The sequence below is a fragment of the Lithobates pipiens genome, unplaced genomic scaffold (assembly GCF_037356315.1).
Source record: "Lithobates pipiens isolate NorthernLeopardFrog02 unplaced genomic scaffold, aLitPip1_a1.2 Scaffold_16, whole genome shotgun sequence".
NCBI lineage: Eukaryota > Metazoa > Chordata > Amphibia > Anura > Ranidae > Lithobates > Lithobates pipiens.
Window position 1 is genome coordinate 402,855,097 of NW_027507748.1, and position 22,675 is coordinate 402,877,771.

At 42.1% G+C, this 22,675-nt stretch overlaps 1 protein-coding gene across 3 annotated transcripts in view; it reads right to left on the reverse strand.

Annotated features, from left to right (window-relative positions):
• ZZEF1 (zinc finger ZZ-type and EF-hand domain containing 1) overlaps positions 1-22,675 on the reverse strand; it is a 424,884-nt gene that overhangs the window by 192,512 nt on the left and 209,697 nt on the right. For all 3 annotated transcript variants that reach the window (XM_077482353.1, XM_077482352.1, XM_077482354.1), the window contains 3 exons: positions 12,554-12,633; positions 12,364-12,448; positions 248-734 (listed from right to left, as the gene is read on the reverse strand). In XM_077482353.1, coding sequence (XP_077338479.1) covers positions 248-734; positions 12,364-12,448; positions 12,554-12,633 — 652 coding nt within the window. The remainder of the gene's footprint in view (positions 1-247; positions 735-12,363; positions 12,449-12,553; positions 12,634-22,675) is intronic.

Below are 22,675 nucleotides of genomic sequence, written 5' to 3' on the forward strand. Positions count from 1 at the left end.
CCCAATTTTTTAATTCTTCAATAAGGGAATTGCTAAGGACTCAAAACGCCCACATCAAGTTCATTTTCAATTATTGCTGGTGCATCTATATTAAATATTCTTTACTTGTAAAAGGATAATTAGGAGTACATTTATACTGATGAGTGATCTGCTTTGATCATCTTGTTCTGGGATTATTCATAATACCTCCTCCTAAAAGCATTAACATCTAAAAATAACTGACAAGAAAAGTTTTCAGAGTCTTTACCTTTCATGGGAAATTGCTGGATCCTTTACAAAATCTAAAATACTTTTTAAAATTGGATATTTTTCCTTCGCTGTTGGCAGCAACTTTGTCTCCTCCATAGAGCGGAATGAAAGCAGCCTTAGTCTTGCTCGACTAAATGGGGCTTTACGAGTTGGGGTAGGAGGAGGAGAGGAAGGCTCTTCAGTTTTTTCTGCCGCTTTTGTTTGAGGCCCTACTGGGGTCTCATACTTAAGTTCCGATTCCTTCTTTTTCTGAGAGTCTGGATCAGGCACTTGAAACTTAGCCATTGAAATTGGATGAGCAGCTTCAGGGGAGGCATTAACAGGTGAGGCACTTGAAGCTTGAAAGTCTGCTTCTACAATGGAACTCTTTCGACGAGTGTACAACACTCCATTGTCATCTGTAGAAATCCAGTTCTCTAATGGCAGTCTTGCTGTAGTAGGTAAAAATCTCAGCAACAGAAGACATTTCTCTATACACTGTTTTGCTGTAAATAGATGAATATATTGTAAGTACAAAATAAAGAAAGGAAAAGGAAAACGCATAATACAGGTGCAAAATGGTAAATCTAGTGTATTTAAAGTAATCATCTTGTTGAGGTGGTAATGAAATGACTATTTACGGTTTTCCATTTGCAGCACTTTATTACAAATATGTTGGAATCTTGTCTATTGGCTATCTGTATATCAAGCAATCAATTAGCCATGATTAAGAACCACTGAAATAAAAAAACGTTAAGATTTGAACAAGACACACCTAAACCTTTAATACAGATTTTTTTACATTAAAGCCCAACCCCAGGCAATACTTCCTTTTTATGTTTTGGATAACATGAGGAGGGGATAGAATCATGTTTCCTTTATATTGTCGTCTTATGCCTCAATGAGTCCACTGACATTTCCTTCAGCTCTCTAGCTGAAAATCTGTACCTCAGTTTAGATATTGTGCTGGAGGAAAGGTTTGCAAGAGCCTGAAACTGCACCCATAAATCAATATTTAAGGCTGCAATGCACTGCAGGCTGATAGGAAAAAATAAATTATATATACACACACTATATATATTATTTTTTTCCATTTCTGCAACTATATGTGCATTTCTTATTTATTTTTGTAAATAATTGGACTTGGCCTTAACAGTACACATGAACATGTGCGCAGAAGCACTGCCAATGTGTTATAGACAGGCGGTAATTAAAAAAAAAATGATACTATTACATGGTCTATAACATTTTTTAAATATCTGAAATTCTGTTCAAAGGATCTGAAATCATAGCACTAAACCTATAGCACTAAACCCTGGTTCACACTGACTGCGGGAATGAAATTGTGAGCATTCAGCTGAACTTTCACAATTTCATTCCTGCATGTTGGTCCCGACTTTGGGGGTGATATCAGAGACATCTGTGCGGGTTTCTGCAAAGATGTCAATGGTAATTTCACCTCGAAATCGCCAAAAGTAGTACTGAAACTACTTTTGGGAATCGGTGCGGTGCTGCATATGCAGCGTCGCACAAATTCAGAAGGTGCCATTGCCGCCGATTTGGCATGCGATTTGACATGTCAAATTGCATCAATGTGAACCAGGGCTAAAAAGTGATCTTTGCAACTGTGGAACAACAACAAGGACAATGGGACCTTTATATAAAGAACAGCTAAGGCATTGGTTAAAAAACCCTGTCATGGGGCAGAGTCAGAAATCAGCATGTGAGAAGTAGAGAGACGGCACTCGGCTAGAGCTGACTGGTCCTGCAAAGATCCTGTGCTCGACCCTACCGCTGTGAAATTTATTGTCTATAGATCTATGTTTGAAGACATTTACGGTTGACTGTCTCACTACCTCTGCTGGTAGTTTTTTTATTCCAAGCATCAACTATTCTTTCCGTATAATAATACTATGATTAGTTTTGAAATTTCCTCCAGTTAGTTTGAGGTCATGTCCTTGAATTTGGTTTCATATTGAAAAAACTGCCCTTCTGACCCTTATTCACCTCCTTGATGTATTTAAAGGTTTCACCTGATCAGATCTCCACCAAGACCATTACCTCCAAGCTTCATACAGATTAAAAAAAAAAAAAAAGAAAAAGGGCTCCAGCAAGATTAATTTGGTGCATGCTATACCCTGCAAAGATGAGAGGTATTGACAGATTCCTATAGTTTACACTTTCTTCCTGTTTCTACTTATCTCATGTACTCCTGCAACATGCGTCCAGGTATAATCTTTTTCTTGGACAGAAATTACTTCTATTCCCAAGGAGAACTTCGAGATTATGTCGTTCCACAAACTCCTTGTGTTCGTCAGATTCTACCTCCTATTGCCCAGGTGGAAAACGTAAAGCATAAATTCACTTTCAGAACATGCAAGATGTTCCAGCACCTGCAGCTCTCCCAGCGCCCGCTGTCACAATCTGAAAAGAGCATGGCCACGCGGGACTCTGCCCACATGGCCACATCATTCATTTACAGTTTACCATGAATGCCTACAAGTTTTGTTTGGTGTTGTGCTGCTGGGTGCTCTGGTAGTCCTGTTAAGGAATCTAATGTAAATAATGATAATCAGAAAATGTCTATTTGCTTATGTGTATACATGTTTCTTACTTATGTAGTATACAGATTGACTCTCCGTTCTGAGTTAAGATGGCGTCCACTCCCTACATCCCACGCGTTTGAAGAATGCATTTGAGATAACAGAACCAGCTTCAACCTAACTTCAAGCATCAAGTTTCTTAATTTCTCTTGTATTGTAACCAATAAGATGTACCTATTAGACTGACATAGCAATGACGTATCTTTCTGTATAAAATATCAACACCGCCCACGAATAAATCAGAAGTTAGAAGTAGCCTGAGCTGAACATGTCTCGGAGAGTGTTTACTTCTAATGTGCATGCACATTTATACTTTTTAATTGGAAATAGCAGCAGATAACCTCAAACTAGTTTGTAGTTCTTATCCATTTCAGTCCATTGATTCTTCCTGCTCTCAGGTAACTGCTTGCCAGTACAAGGTGTGGGCAGACAGCTACGCAGAGAGTCTGCAGAAAACGGAGATTGCACTCGTGATCTGTTGTACACTACCCCTTTGAGAACGCACTCGTCAAAAAGTGGTTTGACCCTCCGTTTCCAGAAGAGAAAAAAAAACACCATGCTTCTGTCTGTTTAAGGCACAAGATACTTCACAGTGCTTTTTTTGCCATGTCACTTGTCCCTTTCTATGTTGTATAATAACTGGCTGATCCTGCCTGTTCCTGTCTTTCCCTCTGTAAACTGACCACGTTTATGATGGTTGCTGATCTCTGCTAGCATTTTCAGTTCACGTGCCTCTGTCAGACAGCTATCTCCTCAATGTTTCTGCATCTCCCCATCCAGTAGTCTGTGTCAGAGCTGCTCTCTTCCTCTCCCCTCTCATGCCTGTGTAATTCTATTCCCTGCAGCTGTTCCAGTGCTTGTAAAGAAACATGTATTAACTACATTGATCCTCTCTGTTTAGGTCACTGGTCAGTACAGTATGTGTTTTCCTAAAATTAACATGCTAAATACCTGCTTTCCAAATCCCTGCTGCACAGACACGTGACCTCCCTCTGCTCTCTTGCACTCAGCAGAGGGAAATCTCAGCCCATCCCACTATACTCACTCACGCGGGGAGGTCACATGACAGGACAGAAGGACTCTGCAAAGAAGGTATTTAGGAGGGAGGATCAAGGTAAATACATGTGACTTTACAACCACTTTAATTCATCCATTATGCACATCTGCCATGGACTTTCAGACCTTTACCTAATGGGCCAAATTGCTATAAGTTTTGACTTCCAAACAGGTTTTTCTTGTTTACATTGCATTAACAGCTCAACTAGTTCAAGGTCTTCAATAGCTATGTAAAAACGGTACTGGATTCTGGCCAATTGGTCTCATCTGTCTCCTTTGTTGCAGTAGTTTCTCTGGCTCAAGAGCTGGTCTGCGGACCAGACTTCTAAAAAGGTTCTTACTGACACGTCATTTGCGGGTGGCCGCTTCTTTGGTGTGACCCTGGATGAGCTCATCAAAAATATCATTGGATGCAAGAGAACCTTCTTACCTTAAATTCAGAAGGTCAAGGATACTCGTCGCAGGGCTGGTCTGTCCTTTTGAGCCCACAACGGGTAAGTCCTGAAAGTCTTCCACCTCTTCAGGATCCAAGTATACCTGGTAGCCCAAGGCTCCTCTGTGTTAAGGTGCAGGGTGCACCATTAAATTGAGGGGACGTTTTCCGCTATTTGTAAACCTCAGGCTGTCCAACATCACAAATAGGTTCTGAAAGTCATATCCTCTAGTAACAAGACAAAGTTCCAAACCTTGCTGCCAGATTGTATTTTCCCCTCCAATCTGTGCATCCCCCCAACGTTTAGGCGATTTACAACTTGCCATTCAGGGTCTCTTAGAGCAGTGAGTAACACCCTGGTCACATCCCAGGTAAGATTATAGGGCTTCTGTCTTTACTGTTCCAAAGAAGGATGGTATCTGTCCAACTCAGGATTTAACAACCCTGAGTCTATTTGCTCAGCGGTAGCTCAAGGGGATTTCCTGGCTTGGCAAGCCAAGGGGATTCCCAGGGCTTGGTAAGTCAAGAGGATTTTCTAGCCTCAATTGACCATGTCCCATTTGCAACTATCACCAACACTTCCTTTGGTTTGCCGTAGGAGAGATGCAGTACCAATTCATAGCCATACCTTTTGGCGTCAACACTGTGTCTTCAGTAAGACGTTAGTTTCGATCTTGGCTCGGTTACACCTACACGGAATAGCTGTTGTGGAAGATCCAGGAGACCTTCTGCGAGCACTGTCTGCAGCAGCACTCAAGCGCACTCTTAAATTATTGACTTTGGAGGAATTCGGATGGAACCTGAACCTTCGCAGGACTGTTCTGGTTCTATCTTCTCGCCTGGAGTACCTGGGACTCATTCTGGACACCTCCACGGCCAAAATTTTTCTTCCGCCAGAAAAGCTTCAAAAACGTCACCTTCATGTCAGTCACCTAATTTCTCCACTTCTGCATGAAAATTTTGGGTCTCATGATGGTGTCTGTCAAAGCAGTTGCTTATATGCAATGTCACACCAAACCACTTCAGAGAGATTCTGGTCCACTGGAATACAGGTCTAGGGTCACTGGATAAGTTAATAATCCTCCTCTCGCCTGACAAAAGTATCTTTGATGTGGTGGCTTCAGTCCCCACTACTATCAGATGAGAAGACCCAAAAGCCAGTCTCTTCAGGTGGGGAGGTGTGATTGATCATTTATCTGCGCAGAGCCATTGATCTCCTCTCTTCTTCAGGGTTATTTGGCAAGGGCACAATTGGACAATGAGAAAGCAGCATCCTACATCAATCACCAAGGGGGCACTAGGAGCTTGGGTGTGGCTTTGGAGGTCACTCACATCCTCAACTGGGCAGTTCAAATTCTTGGAGGTGGACAACTGGCAGGTGGACTCTCTCAGTCAAGAGAATCTGGACCAAGGGAGAATTGTCCCTCCATCCCGACATTCCCCAGATCTGCCAATGATGGGGCAATCCAAAACGCAATCTTTGCTTCCAGGCTGAATAAAAAAATTCCCAAGCTTGTAGCCACGACCAAAAGATCCCTGGATGGAAGCATTGGATGCTCTGGTGGCTCTTTGGCACATGTACTCTCCGATACAGGATTTTCCCCCTCTAAAACTACACTCCCAGTTGTTACCAAGGATCCCGTAAGAAGGCACTCTTGGTCATTCTAGTGTTTCCAGACTGGCCACACAACTTGGTTTATTGCATCTTGTTCGGTTAGTTGCATCCTTTTTCCGGGAGCCTCCCATCTGGACCTTCTTTCGCAAAGGTCCAATTTACCACCCTACTTTACAGTCACTGGCTTTAACAGCTTGGTTGTTAAAAACCAAGTACTAAAAGACAAGGACCTTTCTCAAGCGGCTATTTTTACCATGCTTTGTGCTCGGAAGTGCACTTCGCATTTTATTTACAGGGAAGGCCTACTATTACACCTGGAAGGCCAACTTTGTCTACTGTGAGTATCTGGGATTACATCCCCACAAGTTTTCCACTGCTGGCATCCTTACCTTTCTCCAGCGGGATGTGAATCGTGGCTTGGCAGTCTGCACTGCCAAGGGCCAAGTGTCAGGCTTAGCTGCTCTGTTTCAGCAACTCTTGGCTCCCATTTCCCTCATTCAGAGCTTCATTCAAGGGGTTACCTGGATTGTTCCCGTTCTAGACCCCCTCTGCAATCTTGAGACTTAAATCTTGTTTTGTTGGCCTTGCAAAAGCCTCCTTTTGGAAACAGAGATCTTCTCCCCTCATCTTTGCCTCAGAAGGTGGCAATCAATTCTGTGCAGTGGGTATCCAAGCTTGCAGCTCTCTTGTAAACAGCTGTTTTTGTGGCTACACAAGGATAAAGTGTCTTTTCTCTCGTCTGTCCTCCCTAAGGCTTAGTCTGCCACCATTTCCAAGTGGATTCATTAAGCTGTTATCTGGGCTTATACTATCAGGTCATGAATCGCTGATTCCATCATTCTACGAGGGTGTTTAATGTGTTATAGGCCTTTCATCATCCTGCTTTGGTTGTCCAAGCATGCAAGGTGGATACCTGTTTTTCAGTTCACACTTTCATGAAGTTCTACAAAGTTGACGTAGCTGCATACCAGTTTTGGTTCGAAAGTTTTGCAGGCATTAGTTCTGCTGGGGTGCAGATCCCTGTTCTGCTGTTTTCTGCTTATAGGCCCACCCTGTCTTCTAGCATTGCTTTGGGACATCCCATCTGTCATCGAAGGACACAGCACCTACCCAGTCTTCTTTTGGCTGTCTCTGTGTTTATGTCGTATACTGCTGGCTACTAACTGATCTCCTTGCTGCAGATGTTGGGTTTGGTCAACTGCAGTGGATGGCCCTCCAGGGATGCTTTTAGTTTAGCTGCACCTAGCATCCTGCTCCTGTAGGTGGTGACATCAAACCCATCTGTCATGAAGAATGGCTGTGTCCGTCAACAAACTTAGATAAAAGATGAGCACAAAAATCCTGTTTCTGGTAAACCCCAGAAAGACAGATCCCCAAAAGAGGTCAAAGGTCAGAAAGAACAAGTCCACCATATAAGTCTAAGTCTATCACATCTCCAACCCTTTCACTTCGCAAAAGGGAGGTACCAGAGGAGAATGAGGTTGCTTGGCCAGACTATTCATCTTGTACAGGATATCCATGAAATGTGAGAACCTCACAATGTAGTATCCTAAAGGACAGCCAAAAGAACCACTGACACTGGTAGCAAACCTGAAGTTAGCCTGACTTAATAAGGGAGGTAGTTTATGCGAAAGAAGCCCCTAATAAGCGTAGTGTCAGGAACCTCAGGCTGGCCATGCTCATTCTCATGAGCACAGATGTCTAACTGGACTTGCAAGGATGAAAACGCATGTGCCACAGTGCACACAAGTACACCCACAGATCCTATCGCCTGGATGGCTTATTTAAATTTGAGGCCTATCTACTATCATTGCTGAATGGTCTTCAGGTTTACCCCTATGTCTCTGAAAGCCTGCTTGATCCTGTTACTGACCTGGCTCTGACTAACTTGTCTTTGGATTCCATTGCCTGCTACTGATTTATGTTACTGACCCCAGCCTAGATATTTAACTCTGCCTGCTGATTTTTTTTACATCGCTGCCAACATGTTGCCCTGCCTGTCTCTGACCTGGGCGATTGTGAATTTGTACCTACCTGCCTGGCTGTTACTGAAATTGGCTTGTGACCTGACTCCTCACTTCTGCTCATCCAACCCCAGGCTTACAGCCTGTAAGGGTGGACTGTTCCACTAACTGAACAAATAGAAACTACAAAGTGGACATAGAGGAGGCTTTGTCCACCACCACCACGATGTACATGAAAAGGTTCTGATAATGATGAGCCTATAATAGGTGTTTTAGGTTCCAGCTTACAGGCGTCAGGTCCAGGGGACCTGGGAGAGTATGGGCTGAGGTCAACCATGGCAACAAGACTGTCCTGTGTGTGTCTTTGGTAAGACACTTTGCACCATGGAGCAGTAAGCAAACAGGCCTAATGAGATGCATGGCCTCAAAGAAGAAAAGGCAACAATCCAGGACACCAGAAAACTGAGGCATGCTGGGTAAAGGCGGGGTATATGGGGGGTGGCTTACAACTATTCTGTTTAGCAGTTTCCCAACCTCCTGTAGGTGGCAGTTTAACCACTTGTCCTGCAGAAATTTTACCCCCCTTCATGACCAGGCAATTTTTTTGCGTTACTTTGACAATTTTCACGGTCATGCAACGCTGCACCCAAATAAAATTTGTAAATTTTTTCCCCACAGAGCTTCTCGTGCTATAAACAAAAAAAGACTGAATATATATTAGTTTTTACTTTTTGCTATAAAACCCATCTAATTAAAAACTTTAAAAAAAAATCGAATTTCTTCATAAATTTAAGCCAAAGTGCATTCTACTACATATTTTTGGTAAACAAAATCACAATAAGTGTATATTGATTGTAGATGCTATAACTTTTGTGAAAACCAAAGTATAGAATATATACTGGGAGGCGTATACTGGGAGGCGTGGCTTGACAGCAGATGTAGCCTGACGCACGGCTTGTGAGCTCTGCTGAACATCCATCCTTTTTTCCTGTGGAACCGATTGTTGACACCTGAACTCAGGTGTGATACTTACCTGGGGTACCTGCGGATCCTCTGAGCTACCTATAGCTGTGCTCCCTGTCCGCCGCAGTGATGTCCAAGCACAAGTCTACCTCTCATCTGGCAGGAGACCACGCGAGCCAAGATGGCGGCTTTCCACAGAGAACAGCAAAGGAGAATTACAAAGAGGCAGCTCAGAAGCTATTTGCCAAGCCGGTGGCACAAGACTCCTCTGCACTGTCTGAGTACATCCAAGATGAGTAATCACAAGATCAAGGAGTGCTAGTTGGGCTTTATTGAAATATTGAGACCACTCAGAAGCATCATCATTATATGGGGCCAATTTCCAACACGGGCTCCGCCTCCTAGGGACTATTTTCGCTGAAATATCTCTCTCCAAGAATTCTACATCCCAATTGATATGCAATGCTGTGGTGAGCAGGTTCTTAAGTCGCATAAAGATGCCACCAATGCCATTCCAAGGTTAAACAGTCACTGAAAATGCTTTCAGTATCAATGACATGGGTGGCTCTGAAGTAAAAAATGTCCATGACGACACAACAAAGCAGCACGTGAATAAAGGTACCAAATAACAAAATCAAAGATAATCACTGCGCTAGTACTAATAAAGCAACTGACAAATTATATAGTGGCAATAAAAAGCATAAAAAATGTATGCAGCACTAGTAACAACATTAAAAGTAAAAGTCCATAGTGTTTAAAATAAAGTCCTTGTTCAGGGAAAAATCTGGAAACACCCACGGTGTAGATAGACACAATTAGGTGAGCACGAACTTCTCCTCCAGCGAACATCAACACACCAGGCCTCTTACCAAAGAAAATGGACCACTGAATTACAAGTGATAAAACAAGCATGATACATCCAAAGCACCACAAAACTACTTCACTTGAATCATAGATTTGCTTCCTACAGAAAGGATATGAAGTTAATGATGTTAGGAATATAACTGATGTGGCCTCGAGAGAAAGATGGTTTATTGAAGCCTAAAATAAGAGATAAGGGGGAGATTTTTCTTCTCATTTTATACCACCTATTCGAACCAACACTTTTCAATTAAAAGGATTTTTAGTAAACATTGGGGCATTCTAAAAAAAAAAAAAATGACAGAATACCAGGTCCCTTGCTTCCCGGAACTACCTAGGATCACCTATAGAGGTGTACCCCCTCAGACTCCAGATGGCCCCAAACGTAATTAGACCCCCCAGAAAAGTTTGAGGGATTTTATAGGCTACTATCAATGCAGAAAGTGCAAAGTTTGTCTAAATAACAGTCTTAGGGAGAGAAAGTGCCTTTCAGCTCTGTTACTGGTCGAACGTATGATGTGGAATCTTTCATCACCTGTTCGACCAAGAATGTGGTTTATATGATCACGTGCCCTTGCGGCCTACATTACGTGGGTCGCACTATTCGCAAGCTAGAAACTAGACTCAAGGAGCATCTGGCAAAAATTTGTAAAAGCTTTTTGAATCTTGGTTTATCAAAGCACTATGCTTTGTGCCATAAGAGCCTAAAAAGGTACATCTTTTATGGCCATAGGTTTGATCTGCATTGGAGAGGCAGCCATATTAGGAGGGAGATCTCAAAGATGGAGACCTGGTAGATTTTCCATTTAAAATCTTATAGACCATTTATCTTAAACATAGAATGGGATGTGAATGCCTTTATCAATAACAGTTGAATCTCCAGATTATTCTGGCTCTTAGTATTTTTTAGCTAGGTTTTTTTCTATGATCTTGTATATTTAGATTTTCTGTGTTACCTGTTTTCAACCACTAGATGGCGGCATTATGTCAATTATATAGTCAGCTTTTGATTAAGGTGTAAATTTTATTAGTATCCTGTTAATTTTTTTTTTTTTTTTACATTTTTGGATATCTTAAAGCGGTAGGAGTAAACCCGTTATTTTATTTTATTTTTTTTAACCACCTGCAAAGCAAAAGGCATAATGAGCTAGTATGCACCGCATACTAGCTCATTATGAAATACTTACCTTAGAACGAGGCCCCGACATCTGGCCCGATCCACGCCGAGGGAGCTGACATGCTCCCTCTGCGTTTCTTCCGGGTATCGTGGCTCCAGCGCTGTGAGTGGCCGGAGCCGCAATATCGTCACTCCCGCACATGCGCGCAGGAGATTTCGTCCCGGCCGAGCCGGCCACTGCCGGACTTTCCGCCGAGAATCCTCTTGTGTGCATGCGCCGCTGCAGTCAGCGGCGCATACCAAGGGGAATATCTCCTAAACCGTACAGGTTTAGCAGAGATTTTTTTTTACCTACAGGTAAGCCTTATTATAGGCTTTCCTGTAGGTAAAAGTTAAAAAAATGAGTATACAACCACTTTAAGTACTCTCATTTTTATATATCTGTTAGTTTTGTTTACAATTTGGCCCGGTTTTCTCTCCTTCCATCTCTGAGAGAAGATGAGTATACTGTATAATGTTTTCCTATCTGGTCTCCCTAAACATGGCCCCATGGGTGTGTTTATCCATGTACATATAAGCCTTGATGTAAACATTCGGTTTGGGTGTGGTTCCGCTTCTGGTGGATGGAAGAGAGGCTTGAAGCGTAGGGGGAATGGGTGTTTCTATTCCGTCCTCCCTCCTATATAAAGAGGATACGAGCTCTAACCACGCCCCTGACGATGTTCTATTGGACGAAACACAGTGTAGGGTGGAGCTCTGATGTCACAACGCTGTCACGTGTTGACCGTGGTCATGTTTGTGGTTGGAAACGAATGCTATCCATAACAGACTGCTGCTTCTGACATGCTTGTTTTTATTTTGTAAAATGTGAGTACTTTGGCCGTTTTTAAATAAATGGGATCCTGTTTTTAATATACTACACCATGAGGAGTTTCTTTTTATTCTATGCTTGCACCTTTGAACTTCCATCTGGTGAGACTACAAGACCCAGCCATCTATGATTCAAGTGAAGTGGTTGTGTGGTACTTTGGATGTATCATGGTTATTTGACCACCTGTAATTCAGTGGGTTCATTTTCTTTGGTAAGGGGTCTGGTGTGTTGATCTTCAGTGAAGGATAAGTTTGTGCTCAACCAATTTCATCTTTGTCTACACTGTGGGTGGTTCCAGATTTTTTCCTGAACAAGGACTTTATTTTAAACACTATGGACTTTTACTTTTAACTTCCTTATTTGACTAAATGTTTTATTTTTAAAATAACAATTTGAATATATGGCATTTAGCGACATGCAATGTTTGAGTGAAGTTAAAATATTCAAATGTACCTTTTGCTAGGGGTGCATCTCCTGTACTTGAAAAACCTCCATTAGCAGAAAAAGGTTTGCCCTACTCTTTACACACACACACACTATATATATATATATATATATATATATATATATATATATATATATATATATATATATATAGAATATTACATAGTATAATTTATTATTAGTAAAGTAATGCTTCTGCATTTCTCACCCAACATGTCTGGATTCATTTCTGCTCCATCAACCACAAGCTTATCATTTCCACCTGTATGCAAGCACTTCTGCTTCATTTCAAGCTGCAGGGGAAACAAAACAACATTGATGTAAAATGATTACAATGGTGCTGCTAGATCATGGCAATAAATTTAATACTAGAACGAAAAACAACAAAAAGCACTTACCATCCATATTCTAATGCCATCCGCCAAAGCATACACTTGAGAAAACTCCTCCGATAAAGCGATATTTCCTCCTGTTAGCACTGGTTGGGGAGAGGAAACAGATGTTCAGTGCTTTAATTCAAATGTTAAAGCCAACACTTTTTCAGTTTTGGATAGAGTGGGAAAGGATAAGAACCACTGAAGCATTGTTACTGCTATCCGTGGCTCTCTTAATGCGGTGTTCCAGTCGCAAAAAAAAAAAAAAAATTAAGTCAACAGCTACAAACACTGTAGCTGCTGACTTTTAATAAGGACATTTACCTGTCCAGGGAGCCTGTGATGTCTTCTCCCCAAGGCCAATCCGTTCATTGGATTGGGTGCAGGCACCGCCATTCCATCTAAGGGAAAACGACAGTGGAGCCTTGTGGTTTCACTGCCAGATTCTGACTGCGCATTTGCGAGTCCCGCGGCACTTTGCGAATGGCCAGCTTGTCTTCTGGGACACACACAGGTCCCACAAAACAACAGAGGTACTTGCCGACGCAAAGAACCTGACATCCTGGGCCGCGGCCTGGCCGAATTGGAAGTACCCTTGTACATCTAAAAAAATACTATTGAAAATAAAAAAAATGTCAATATCCAAAAACGAGGGATGGAGAGGTGGTCTTTCATTTAAGACCACCTCTCAAAAGTTAGCGGAACTCAGCTTTAAAGACAAATTTTCCCTCATGTATTCTCCCAGTGACAACAGTTTTTACCAAACATGAAGCGAGAGGAAAACTGCTACAAAAACACAAGCATAAATATATACATTTTTTATTTTTTGTTTAAGCATTACGGCATAGTATGTTAGCTTTTAATTAAAGTCTGTGTCCCTGTTGAAGATTTACACTTCTTTTTGAAGGAACAAGACTCACCAGTACAGAAAAAAAAAATCTTTAAAAAGGAATCTGAGATGGCAAAAAAAACAAAATATGGATTATAAAAGCTCTACCATTCTTGGCTAGGCATACACTTTAGGCTGCGTTCACACCTGAGCGACACTTTGCATTGTGTGTCTTAGTATGTTTGTGACACGTTTTATTGTGCGACAGCACATCGACTTGGATAGAATACATGTTACTCGCGTACCATTTTTCGGCACGGAGCCAAGCACATTTGACGACGTACTTTGTCATACAGGAACTGTGCAACTGCTACCTGCGTTTGGGGCTCCAAGAAATGATGGCACTACAAGTGGGACAATCCTTGCTAGAAGGCATACATTGGGATAAAACCTTATGAACAAAGAACACGGAGGAGAGATGGGTTTGCTTTAAGAGCATATTAAATAAGGGCATCAGTCAAAGCATCCCATTGGGTAATAAATTTAAAAGAGCGAACAAAAGTCCTGGATGGCTTAACTCCAATGTAAAAATGCATATAAAAGCAAAGGAGAATGCCTTAAAAAAATACAGGGTTGAGGGATCATCAGCATTCAGACTTTATAACGAATGCAACAAGAAATGTAAGGGTGCACTAAGGACAGCTAAGATAGAACACGAAAGAGACACATAGCGGAGAGCGAAAAAAAAAAAAAAAAAAAGAAATTCTTAATGTAAACAGTACAAAAGGGAAGACAGACCATATTGGCCCCATAAAGAATGAGTAAGGACATCTGGTTACAAAGGATGAGGAGATGGCAAAGGTATTGAATTTCTTCTTCTCAGTCTTCACAAGGGAATCGGGGTGGGGTTGTCAGTAACCAAAACTGCAGTGTTTATCCAAGGGCGAGTTCAGAGGGTGGTGATAAATGGGAGTACTCGGAATGGTCAGGGGTGAGTAGTGGGGTCCCCCAGGGTTCTGTACTGGGACCAATCCTGTTTAATTTGTTCATAAATGAGACCTGGAGAATGGGGTAAACAGTTCAATCTCTGTATTTTTAGGCAATACTAAGCTAAGCAGGGCAAGAAATTCTCCGCAGGATTTGGAAACCTTGCAAAAAGATCTGAACGAATTAATGGGGTGGGCAACTACATGGCAAATGAGGTTCAATGTAGAAAATGTAAAATAATGCATTTGGGTGGCAAAAACATGAATGCGATCTATACACTGGGGGGGAGAACCTCTGGGGGAATCTAGGATGAAAAAGGACCTGGGGGTCCTAGTAGATGATAGGCTCAGCAATGGCATGCAATACCAAGCTGCTGCTAACAAAGCAAACAGAATATTGGCGTGCATTAAAAAAGGGGATTCATTCCAGAGATAAAACGATAATTCTCCCGCTCTACAAGACTCTGATCCGGCCGCACCTAGAGTATGCTGTCCAGTTCTGGGCACCAGTCCTCAGGAAGGATGTACTGGAAATGCAGCGAGTACAAAAGAAGGGCAACAAAGCTAATACAGGGTCTAGAGCATATCAGTTATGAGGAAAGCTTGCGAGCACTGAATTTATTCTCTCTGGAGAAGAGATGCTTGAGAGGGGATTTGATTTCAATATACAATTACCATACTGGTGAGCCCACAAAAGGGATAAAACTTTTTCGCAGAAGGGAGTTTAACAAGACTCGTGGCCACTGATTAAAATAAGAAAAGAGGTTTAACTTTAAACTACACAGAGGGTTCTTTATTGTAACATCAGCAAGGATCTGGAATTCCCTTCCACAGGCGGTGGTCTCAGCAGGGGGCATCAATAGTTTCAAGAAACGATCAGATAAGCACCTGAATGACCGCAACATACAGGGGTATACAATGTAATATTGACATATAATCACACACATAGTTTGGACTTGATGGCCTTGGGTCCTTTTTTCAACCTCACCTACTATGTACTGTAACTATGACATGCATTTCCCAAGTTTCTCTGGTGTAAATGCAATTGTAATGTTGCTACTTTCTTGAACAGCAAGCCCAAAGTACAGAATGCAGTATTCTTATAAGAATGCACGGTATACTGTAGTGGTTATCTTTTTGATACAATCTTACATTGTAAGATTGGCCTTGATGGTTTACACCTCATGCCTTTTTTTCTTTATAAAACCATTTTATTAATTTAACCTTGCAAGACACAAAAGCTCCTAACCATTTGCTGTGATTCTAGTTAAATATAGCAACCATCTACAGCAATATGCAAAATTGTACAGCCCAATATAAAGAGATGACTTTTCAACATACTTGAATAGGTAATAGTAGATTTTCATTCAAATAGTACCTACAGATAAAGGGGCTATACCTAAAAACATTATTATTTTTAATATCTAAAAAAATTAATCAATAGATGGTGTACTGTAAAAAAAATGCATAACTGTACACCAGCCTTTTGACATTGACTTGGTGAAACTTAAAGTGGAGGTCCACCCTAAAGTGGACCTTCCGCTCATTGGAATCCTCCACCCCTCCGGCGCCACAATTGGCACCTTTCAGGGGGGAGGGGGGTGCAGGTACCTGTACAGTACAGGTATCTGCACCCACTTCCGGGATAGCTCTCTGCGGAAAGGGGCGTAGATTACGCCCCTTTCCGAAAGTCCCCCGCTGCCTGCTGGGAAATACACAGATCCCAGAGGCAGCGGGTCCATCCTTATTGCGCAGCGCGACTCACGCATGCGCAATAGGGAACCGGGAAATGAAGCCGAAAGGCTCCACTTCCTGATTCCCATACCCAAGATGGCGGCAGCAGCACCCGAGAGACGATCGAGAGATCGGCTTCGGGTGCCGACATCGCGGGCGCACTGGACAGGTAAGTGTCACTATTTTAAAAGTAGTATTTGTAGCTGCTGGCTTTAAAAAAAAAAAAAAACGCGGAGTCCCGGCGGACTCCCGCTTTAATTACTCCACTATGCAAAATGAATTTCGCTGCAAGACGTGTGGGTTCCCCTGCATATAGTGCTTAAAGCAAAGTTCCACCCAAAAGTGGAACTTCTGCTTTAAGGACTCTTGATCCTCCCCTGACATTTGGCATGTAATTTTATTTTTATTTTTGGGGGGGGGGGGGGGGGTGATACCTAGTTTTGACAGGTTCCCAGCTCCCGCTTCCACTCGCAGTGCCGCAGTGCCATGAGCAGAAGTTCTTCTCTCTGCCTCCCTGCAATCATCTGGGTACATCACAGGTCCCAGAAAATTGCCCAGCTATTCAGGGCATGCAGCATGACTCCTGGATGTACAGTGCGCACCGGCTGTGAAGCCGCAAGTGGTCACAGCTGGGTGCCCACACTTGCAATGCCGACGCCGCGGAGAGGGAGAGAAGCAAGGCTTCGGGTGGCCGCATCGCCGGGTAGTGGGCCAGGCGAGTGTGTTTATTCATATTGATTTGTCATTTTCATATACGATGCACAAATTTAATGCAAAATTTAGGCCTCAAATCTTTTTTTCAGCAGATATACGAAAGTAATCGGAATTATGATTTGGAGCCATCAACTGGCTTTCTATTTAAAAGGGCTTTCACCAGTTTTCTATAGGGGTCTGTCCAAGATGATATAAATCATTTAAAGTGAGCAAGACTAAAAATGGCAACTTTTTGGACAGCCCCAAACCTGTCAAAGTGCCATCAATACTGCATCCCTGAAACAATTGGTGGGATATCCAGGGATTACATAAGACAGAAGGGTACCCAGTACCATTGCATTTGCATCTTGTAATTGGTTTAAATAGCTAAAACTCCAATTGAACTTTCTGATATACTGGGCCAGATTTCTTGCCAGCCTTCTAAGAAAACAGAGGTCTTCAGATCAAATTCCCAATTTGTTGTATACTTAGGTGTCCAAGGGGGACAGGACAATATTTTTGATGGGTATATAGTGGAAGCAATCCCTGGGGTATTGTGAGCCGCATAAGGGTTATTGACATGCAAAAAAGGAAGACGCATAGTGTTTAATTTCAATATATCAAAAGATTTCCCAAGGTGATATGGTGTGTGTCTAGGATTCAAAAGACACTAAGCCTGAGGGGCATAAGAGATTGTAAATTCAGAGTAGATTAGAATGCTTCCACACCAGGGGAAACTATTAGAGGAATCCCAACCCGGGATGAAATGTGGGTCATCTAGGAACGAGGAAAGGCGTAGATGAGGGGAGTTTTTTTTTTTTTCAATTCAGAAAACCAACTTTGAGAAAAGGAGGAGAAAATAAGTATATGCATGGTACAATAAATTATATAGACCAACATAGCCAGAACAGTAGTACATACATGAGCACATTGGGTTATCTTAATATAGGGTTAAATACCCAACGGAAGTAAAGTCAATATACAATAAAAGGGAAGGGGAAAGAGGGAACAAACAAAAGAACAGGGGAAGGAAGGGGGGGGGGGGGGGGTGACGGATGACCATATCAACATTTCAAGTACATGTTTCACCATCCTCCATCTGTTCCAGACTTGCTCATACTTGAGTGGACATACTCTATGTACATAAATCAGCATCTTATATGGGAGAGTGTCGTTAATCTATTTTTTCCAGCACTGGACTGTAGGGCCTGCATCCAATTAGGAGCAATCGATTTTCTCGCCAAGAATAGCGTCTCTTGTAAAAAGGTGAGAAGGGGTTTGTTAGCGTCTAAATCTGGCAGCAGGCCGAGCAGGCACATCTTTGGGTCTAAGGTAGCAGGAGAGCCCATCTGATCGTGCAAGGAAGCGTATCACCTGTATCCAGTATGTTTGGATAGTTGGGCAGGACCATATAAGGTAATCGAAAGAGCCTGGGGCGTGGTAGTATAGGCGGCAACATGGATTGTAGATGGGTTTGAAACGCGCTATCCTCTGAGGAGTCAGATATGTCCTGTGTATAATATACAACTGCGTGAGGCAGTCCGACAGTCTGGGGGAAACACTTTTTTTTACATCCCCCAAGATTTCATCCCACTCCTCATCCTCAATTATTCCAACGTCCACCTCCCATCTAGTCCTAGCAGCGTAAGCCAACGCCACTGTGTCAGGGAGACGGATGGCGGCGTAAAGGGTGGAAATTAATTTGGCTGGCTCAGCACCTGTAATTATGTCTACTATAGAGAGGATTGTCAGGAATGGGTTGGAGCCAGCAAATTGAGTTTGTATAGCATGTCGGAGCTGCAAGTACCTGAAAAGGAGATAGTTGGTAAGTGAGAATTCATCCTTTAGCGCTTGGAAGGTTTTATGCCCCGTGTTGATCATAATTTGGTGTATCTACAAGATCCCATGACGTATCCAAACTGCGGGGTCTGGAATGGACAATAGTTCAGGCAAGTGTGTGTTAAACCAGAGAGGGGTATGAGAGTGAATCTTCGGGGTCCAGAGTTTTTGTAGTGCCGTCCGTCATATCCTCCGGTGGTGTGTCAACATGTCGACTGTGTTGGGAGATACGCCTTGTCAATGGGGCCCTAAGGACTGACTGAAGTGGGGTATGGGCTGGATCATCAGGGTGCTTACAGAGTAATAGCTGGTATCTTGGTAGTTCGTTCTTGTCAAAATGATAGAAGTGGGACAATTGGGAAATGATCAAGCGGGAGAATCTGGGATGTAGACTAATTAATACTCAGACCCGAGTGGCTACCAATGCATTCTATGGAGTCGGCTAAGTATAGAAGTGAATCGTCAGCGTACATCACAATCTTTTCTTCCAGATTCCCTATCCTAAGGCAGCAGATGCTGGTGTCTGCACGAATCATAATGGCCAATGGCTCCATGGCCAATGCGTACAGCATTGTCCCTGTCTCCAGCGGGAATTGGTCAGAGAGTCAGTCGTTTACAAACACCTTGGCCTTTGGGGATTGATACAGCAGCTGAACCCAGCGAACAAAGTTAGGGCCAAGTCCAAATCCCGAGAGGCACTCCCACAGGTAGTTCCAATCCACGGAATCAAAGGCCTAGGCGACATCTAGGGCCACCACGAGAGGGGAGAGACTTTTGAATATTTAACACTAGTCTACACTATAAAATAATGAGTGCAGCCTTTATATCTTACAGAGGAAAGCTCAAATCTTACAGTGAGAAATGGAAAATGTTGGTCTCCCATACCAAAATCGTAGAAAATGTTGGTGTGCAGGAAAAATGGAATGTAGACATATCCACGGGTGCCAGAAAGGAGTACTCTCCTCTCCTGTAACTACCTTCATAAATGTAATCAATGAATTCTCCAAACAGTTGTTCTCCACCAAAAGGCATGTGTAACAGACTTTTTCCAAGCAGAATTAGCTGACCAAGCCCCTAACCACTAAATTCTGCACACAATTAGAGTTAGCAGTATTATTCCAGAAACCTGGCAAAGTACATTCTTCTAGGGCAACAAACAAAACAGCAACACAGAGCGCACAAACTGCAAATGTTCGGGCATAACAGGCTCCTGAAATACAGGATTGTGTACTCTATTAATCTGTCAAGTCCAGTTAATGACTCTTTGACAAACAGACATTTTCGGTGTGAAGGCAGGACCAGCGAGAACAATGGTTGCCTTCAAAAGGATACCTAAGCATCTATTCAACAGAACCCCTGAAGAAAGGATCATCAACAGAAACAGAAGATGCTCGTTGAAACCAGAAATGGTCAGGACCCACTACCTGGACAGACCATTTTTAATTAAGTCTTTTTCACATTCTCATGCAAACAACAGTTAATTTGTGCGTTTTTTCCCAGGTCTTTGTCTCTCCCGTTGCTAGGTGAGGGGATCCAGTGTGGTACTTACGAAATGGATGCGAACCAAAAAGTTATTTGCACGTTTGGAAAGGGAGCAGCTATAACCCAGGCACTGACTGATGTCCTGTTGCAATGTCCCTGGGAGGCAGACAGTCTGGGTATCAGCTAACGAGCCCCTTGTGTTCTCAGCAAAAACGGCGGGCTGAAGTCTGTCAGCCAGAAGGCACATTGCAACTATGTCACCACCAGAGCAGCAATGCTGAGTGGGAAGCCCACCAAATCTAAAATGGTGAATGTTATAAAAACATTACCTACCGCCCATGTAGCGCAGACTTTTACAGAGGTGGATAAGACAAGTGAATAACATCCCACATGTAAAGATGTAGGTTCTCAGAGGGGATCTAATTTTACCCATTACAATGGACATAACCCCAAAGGGGTCTTCAGGGTCTGGATGCCACAGAAATTAAATCAGGCCATGGACATGTATAGCACCTTGAATCTAGCTACACTCATTGCACAAAGTGCCACGGTGAGTGCAGAGCACAAAATCCAGTGCCCGAAGCAAACAGTACAGGCTGGCCCTGCTGCTTCTGGGCATGGGTATAGTTCTCAAGAACTGCAGTGCATCAAGGTCGACCAATCAGGAAGCCTGGCCTTTGGCCTTGGGCCATTTTGGTTAGCCATTCAAGCGTAGCCCAGTGCCCGTCCTTCCAATCATCACTGGCTTCTCATCAGTGCGCAGTTATATATCAATTCTGTCTTTCAACAAATATCCCCTGAGGAAGCGCCAGAGGGTGAAACATGTCGGGACACAATTTCTGAAACACTTCAATCCATCTGTACTTTATGATGTGTAACTGTACTGCGCCATGTTTGGTATAGCCACTGTTATTGGTTTTAAAGGTCTGTTACTGTTGAATAAATTTTGCTATATTTGTATAAGTTATATGGTTTCTTTGTTTTTGTATTTGGCATCTGGAAAGTCCCTCTAAACAACCTCCTGAAATCGTTATATTACTCAGGGATGGTGGTCCCTCTTATTGACTTTGCCACCCATCCATACTAATACCAACAGGAAGCTCCAGGTTTGAAATTGGATTACAATGTCCAACACAAAGAAGAAGCTAAATTGATTCAATGGCACTGACATATATTGAAAGAGATGGATACATACCATGAGATCTCTCATACCTGAAGGCCTAAACATAGAATTTGATATTAATTGCTTCCTCTGTAATTTTTTATGTATTTTTAATATATAATTGATTTATTATATGTATCATCTAGGTAGGATGTATTTTTCGCTTCATTTCTGGTATGTGATATTTTTATCGATTTTTATACATCTGATTATGTCATGAGAATGCCAATTTTATGTAAGTATCATGACAGGATTTGCCATTTTTTTATTTTAATTTTTTATTTTGTATCTATTTTCCATTCTAAATTCAATTAAGTATTTTTGTTTGATTTTAACTTTAAATATCTTTCTCTAATTTATTAGACTTTTGTCCATATTTAGAGTTTAATTTTACCTGAACTATAAATCAGTTTTGAATAAGAGGAACTAATATTTATCCTTTAAGGAGTCAGACGATTTAATACTGCTATTTGAACTAATTCCTGTTAGTCCATTTCATCATTATACTCAGTTCCGGGTTCTTGAACTGTCACCATACATTGTTATTTGGATAATCAAAAAAATGGCCGCCCTTGGTTAATACGGTGGGTCATAAGAAAATGGCCGCGCCTGTCTAAAACAGGGGGCTACAAGAAAATGGCTGCATTTACACTTCCGTTTTTTTATCATTTATAAGGAAGTCTACAACAGCCAATCTAGTTCCCCTGATGAAGTCACGTGGATGACATAACGCGTAGGGAGTGGCCAGAATTGGATGTAGATCGAATACCGGAAGTGACGCGAGAACGGCGAGAAAACGCCACACTGTTACCTTTTATGCTCTTAAATCACATTTGATGTAAGAGTCCAATCTGCTATATTTAATAAAATAGTTTGAGTGTTTTGATATACTACACTATTGGAGGTATGCTTTCCTCTTTTTCCTCCTTTGTGAGTTTGATCACCATTGGAGTGTGCAGACGTGGATGCAGAGTATCCGTGCAGTTATAATATATACAGGGACGGATGATGCCCTGGTGGCAGATATCAGAATAGGAGAAAAGGTTATCCATAGGATTCCTATGCTGACACTACAAGGAGTGGAGGGACAGAGGACGCCCTGGTGGCGAATATCTGAATAGGAGAAAAGGTTATGCATAGGATTTCTATGCTGACACTTATAAGGAGTGGAGGTGAGAGTTCTGTGAGCTAATTTTTCGATTGCATATATATCTTTTCTTACTCAAAATGATTTAACAGGCAGCTTAACATATATGTGAGCAGTATATATGGGAGCAGCATTTTGAGAAATAAACCCATTTGGAAAGTCGTAATTTAGAAGAGAAATTATATGGACTCACGTACATTGTATTATTTGGTGCCTTTTAGCCATTTCCCATTTTTTTTTCAATTTTAAGTTTACACTTATGTGAACTTTGGAC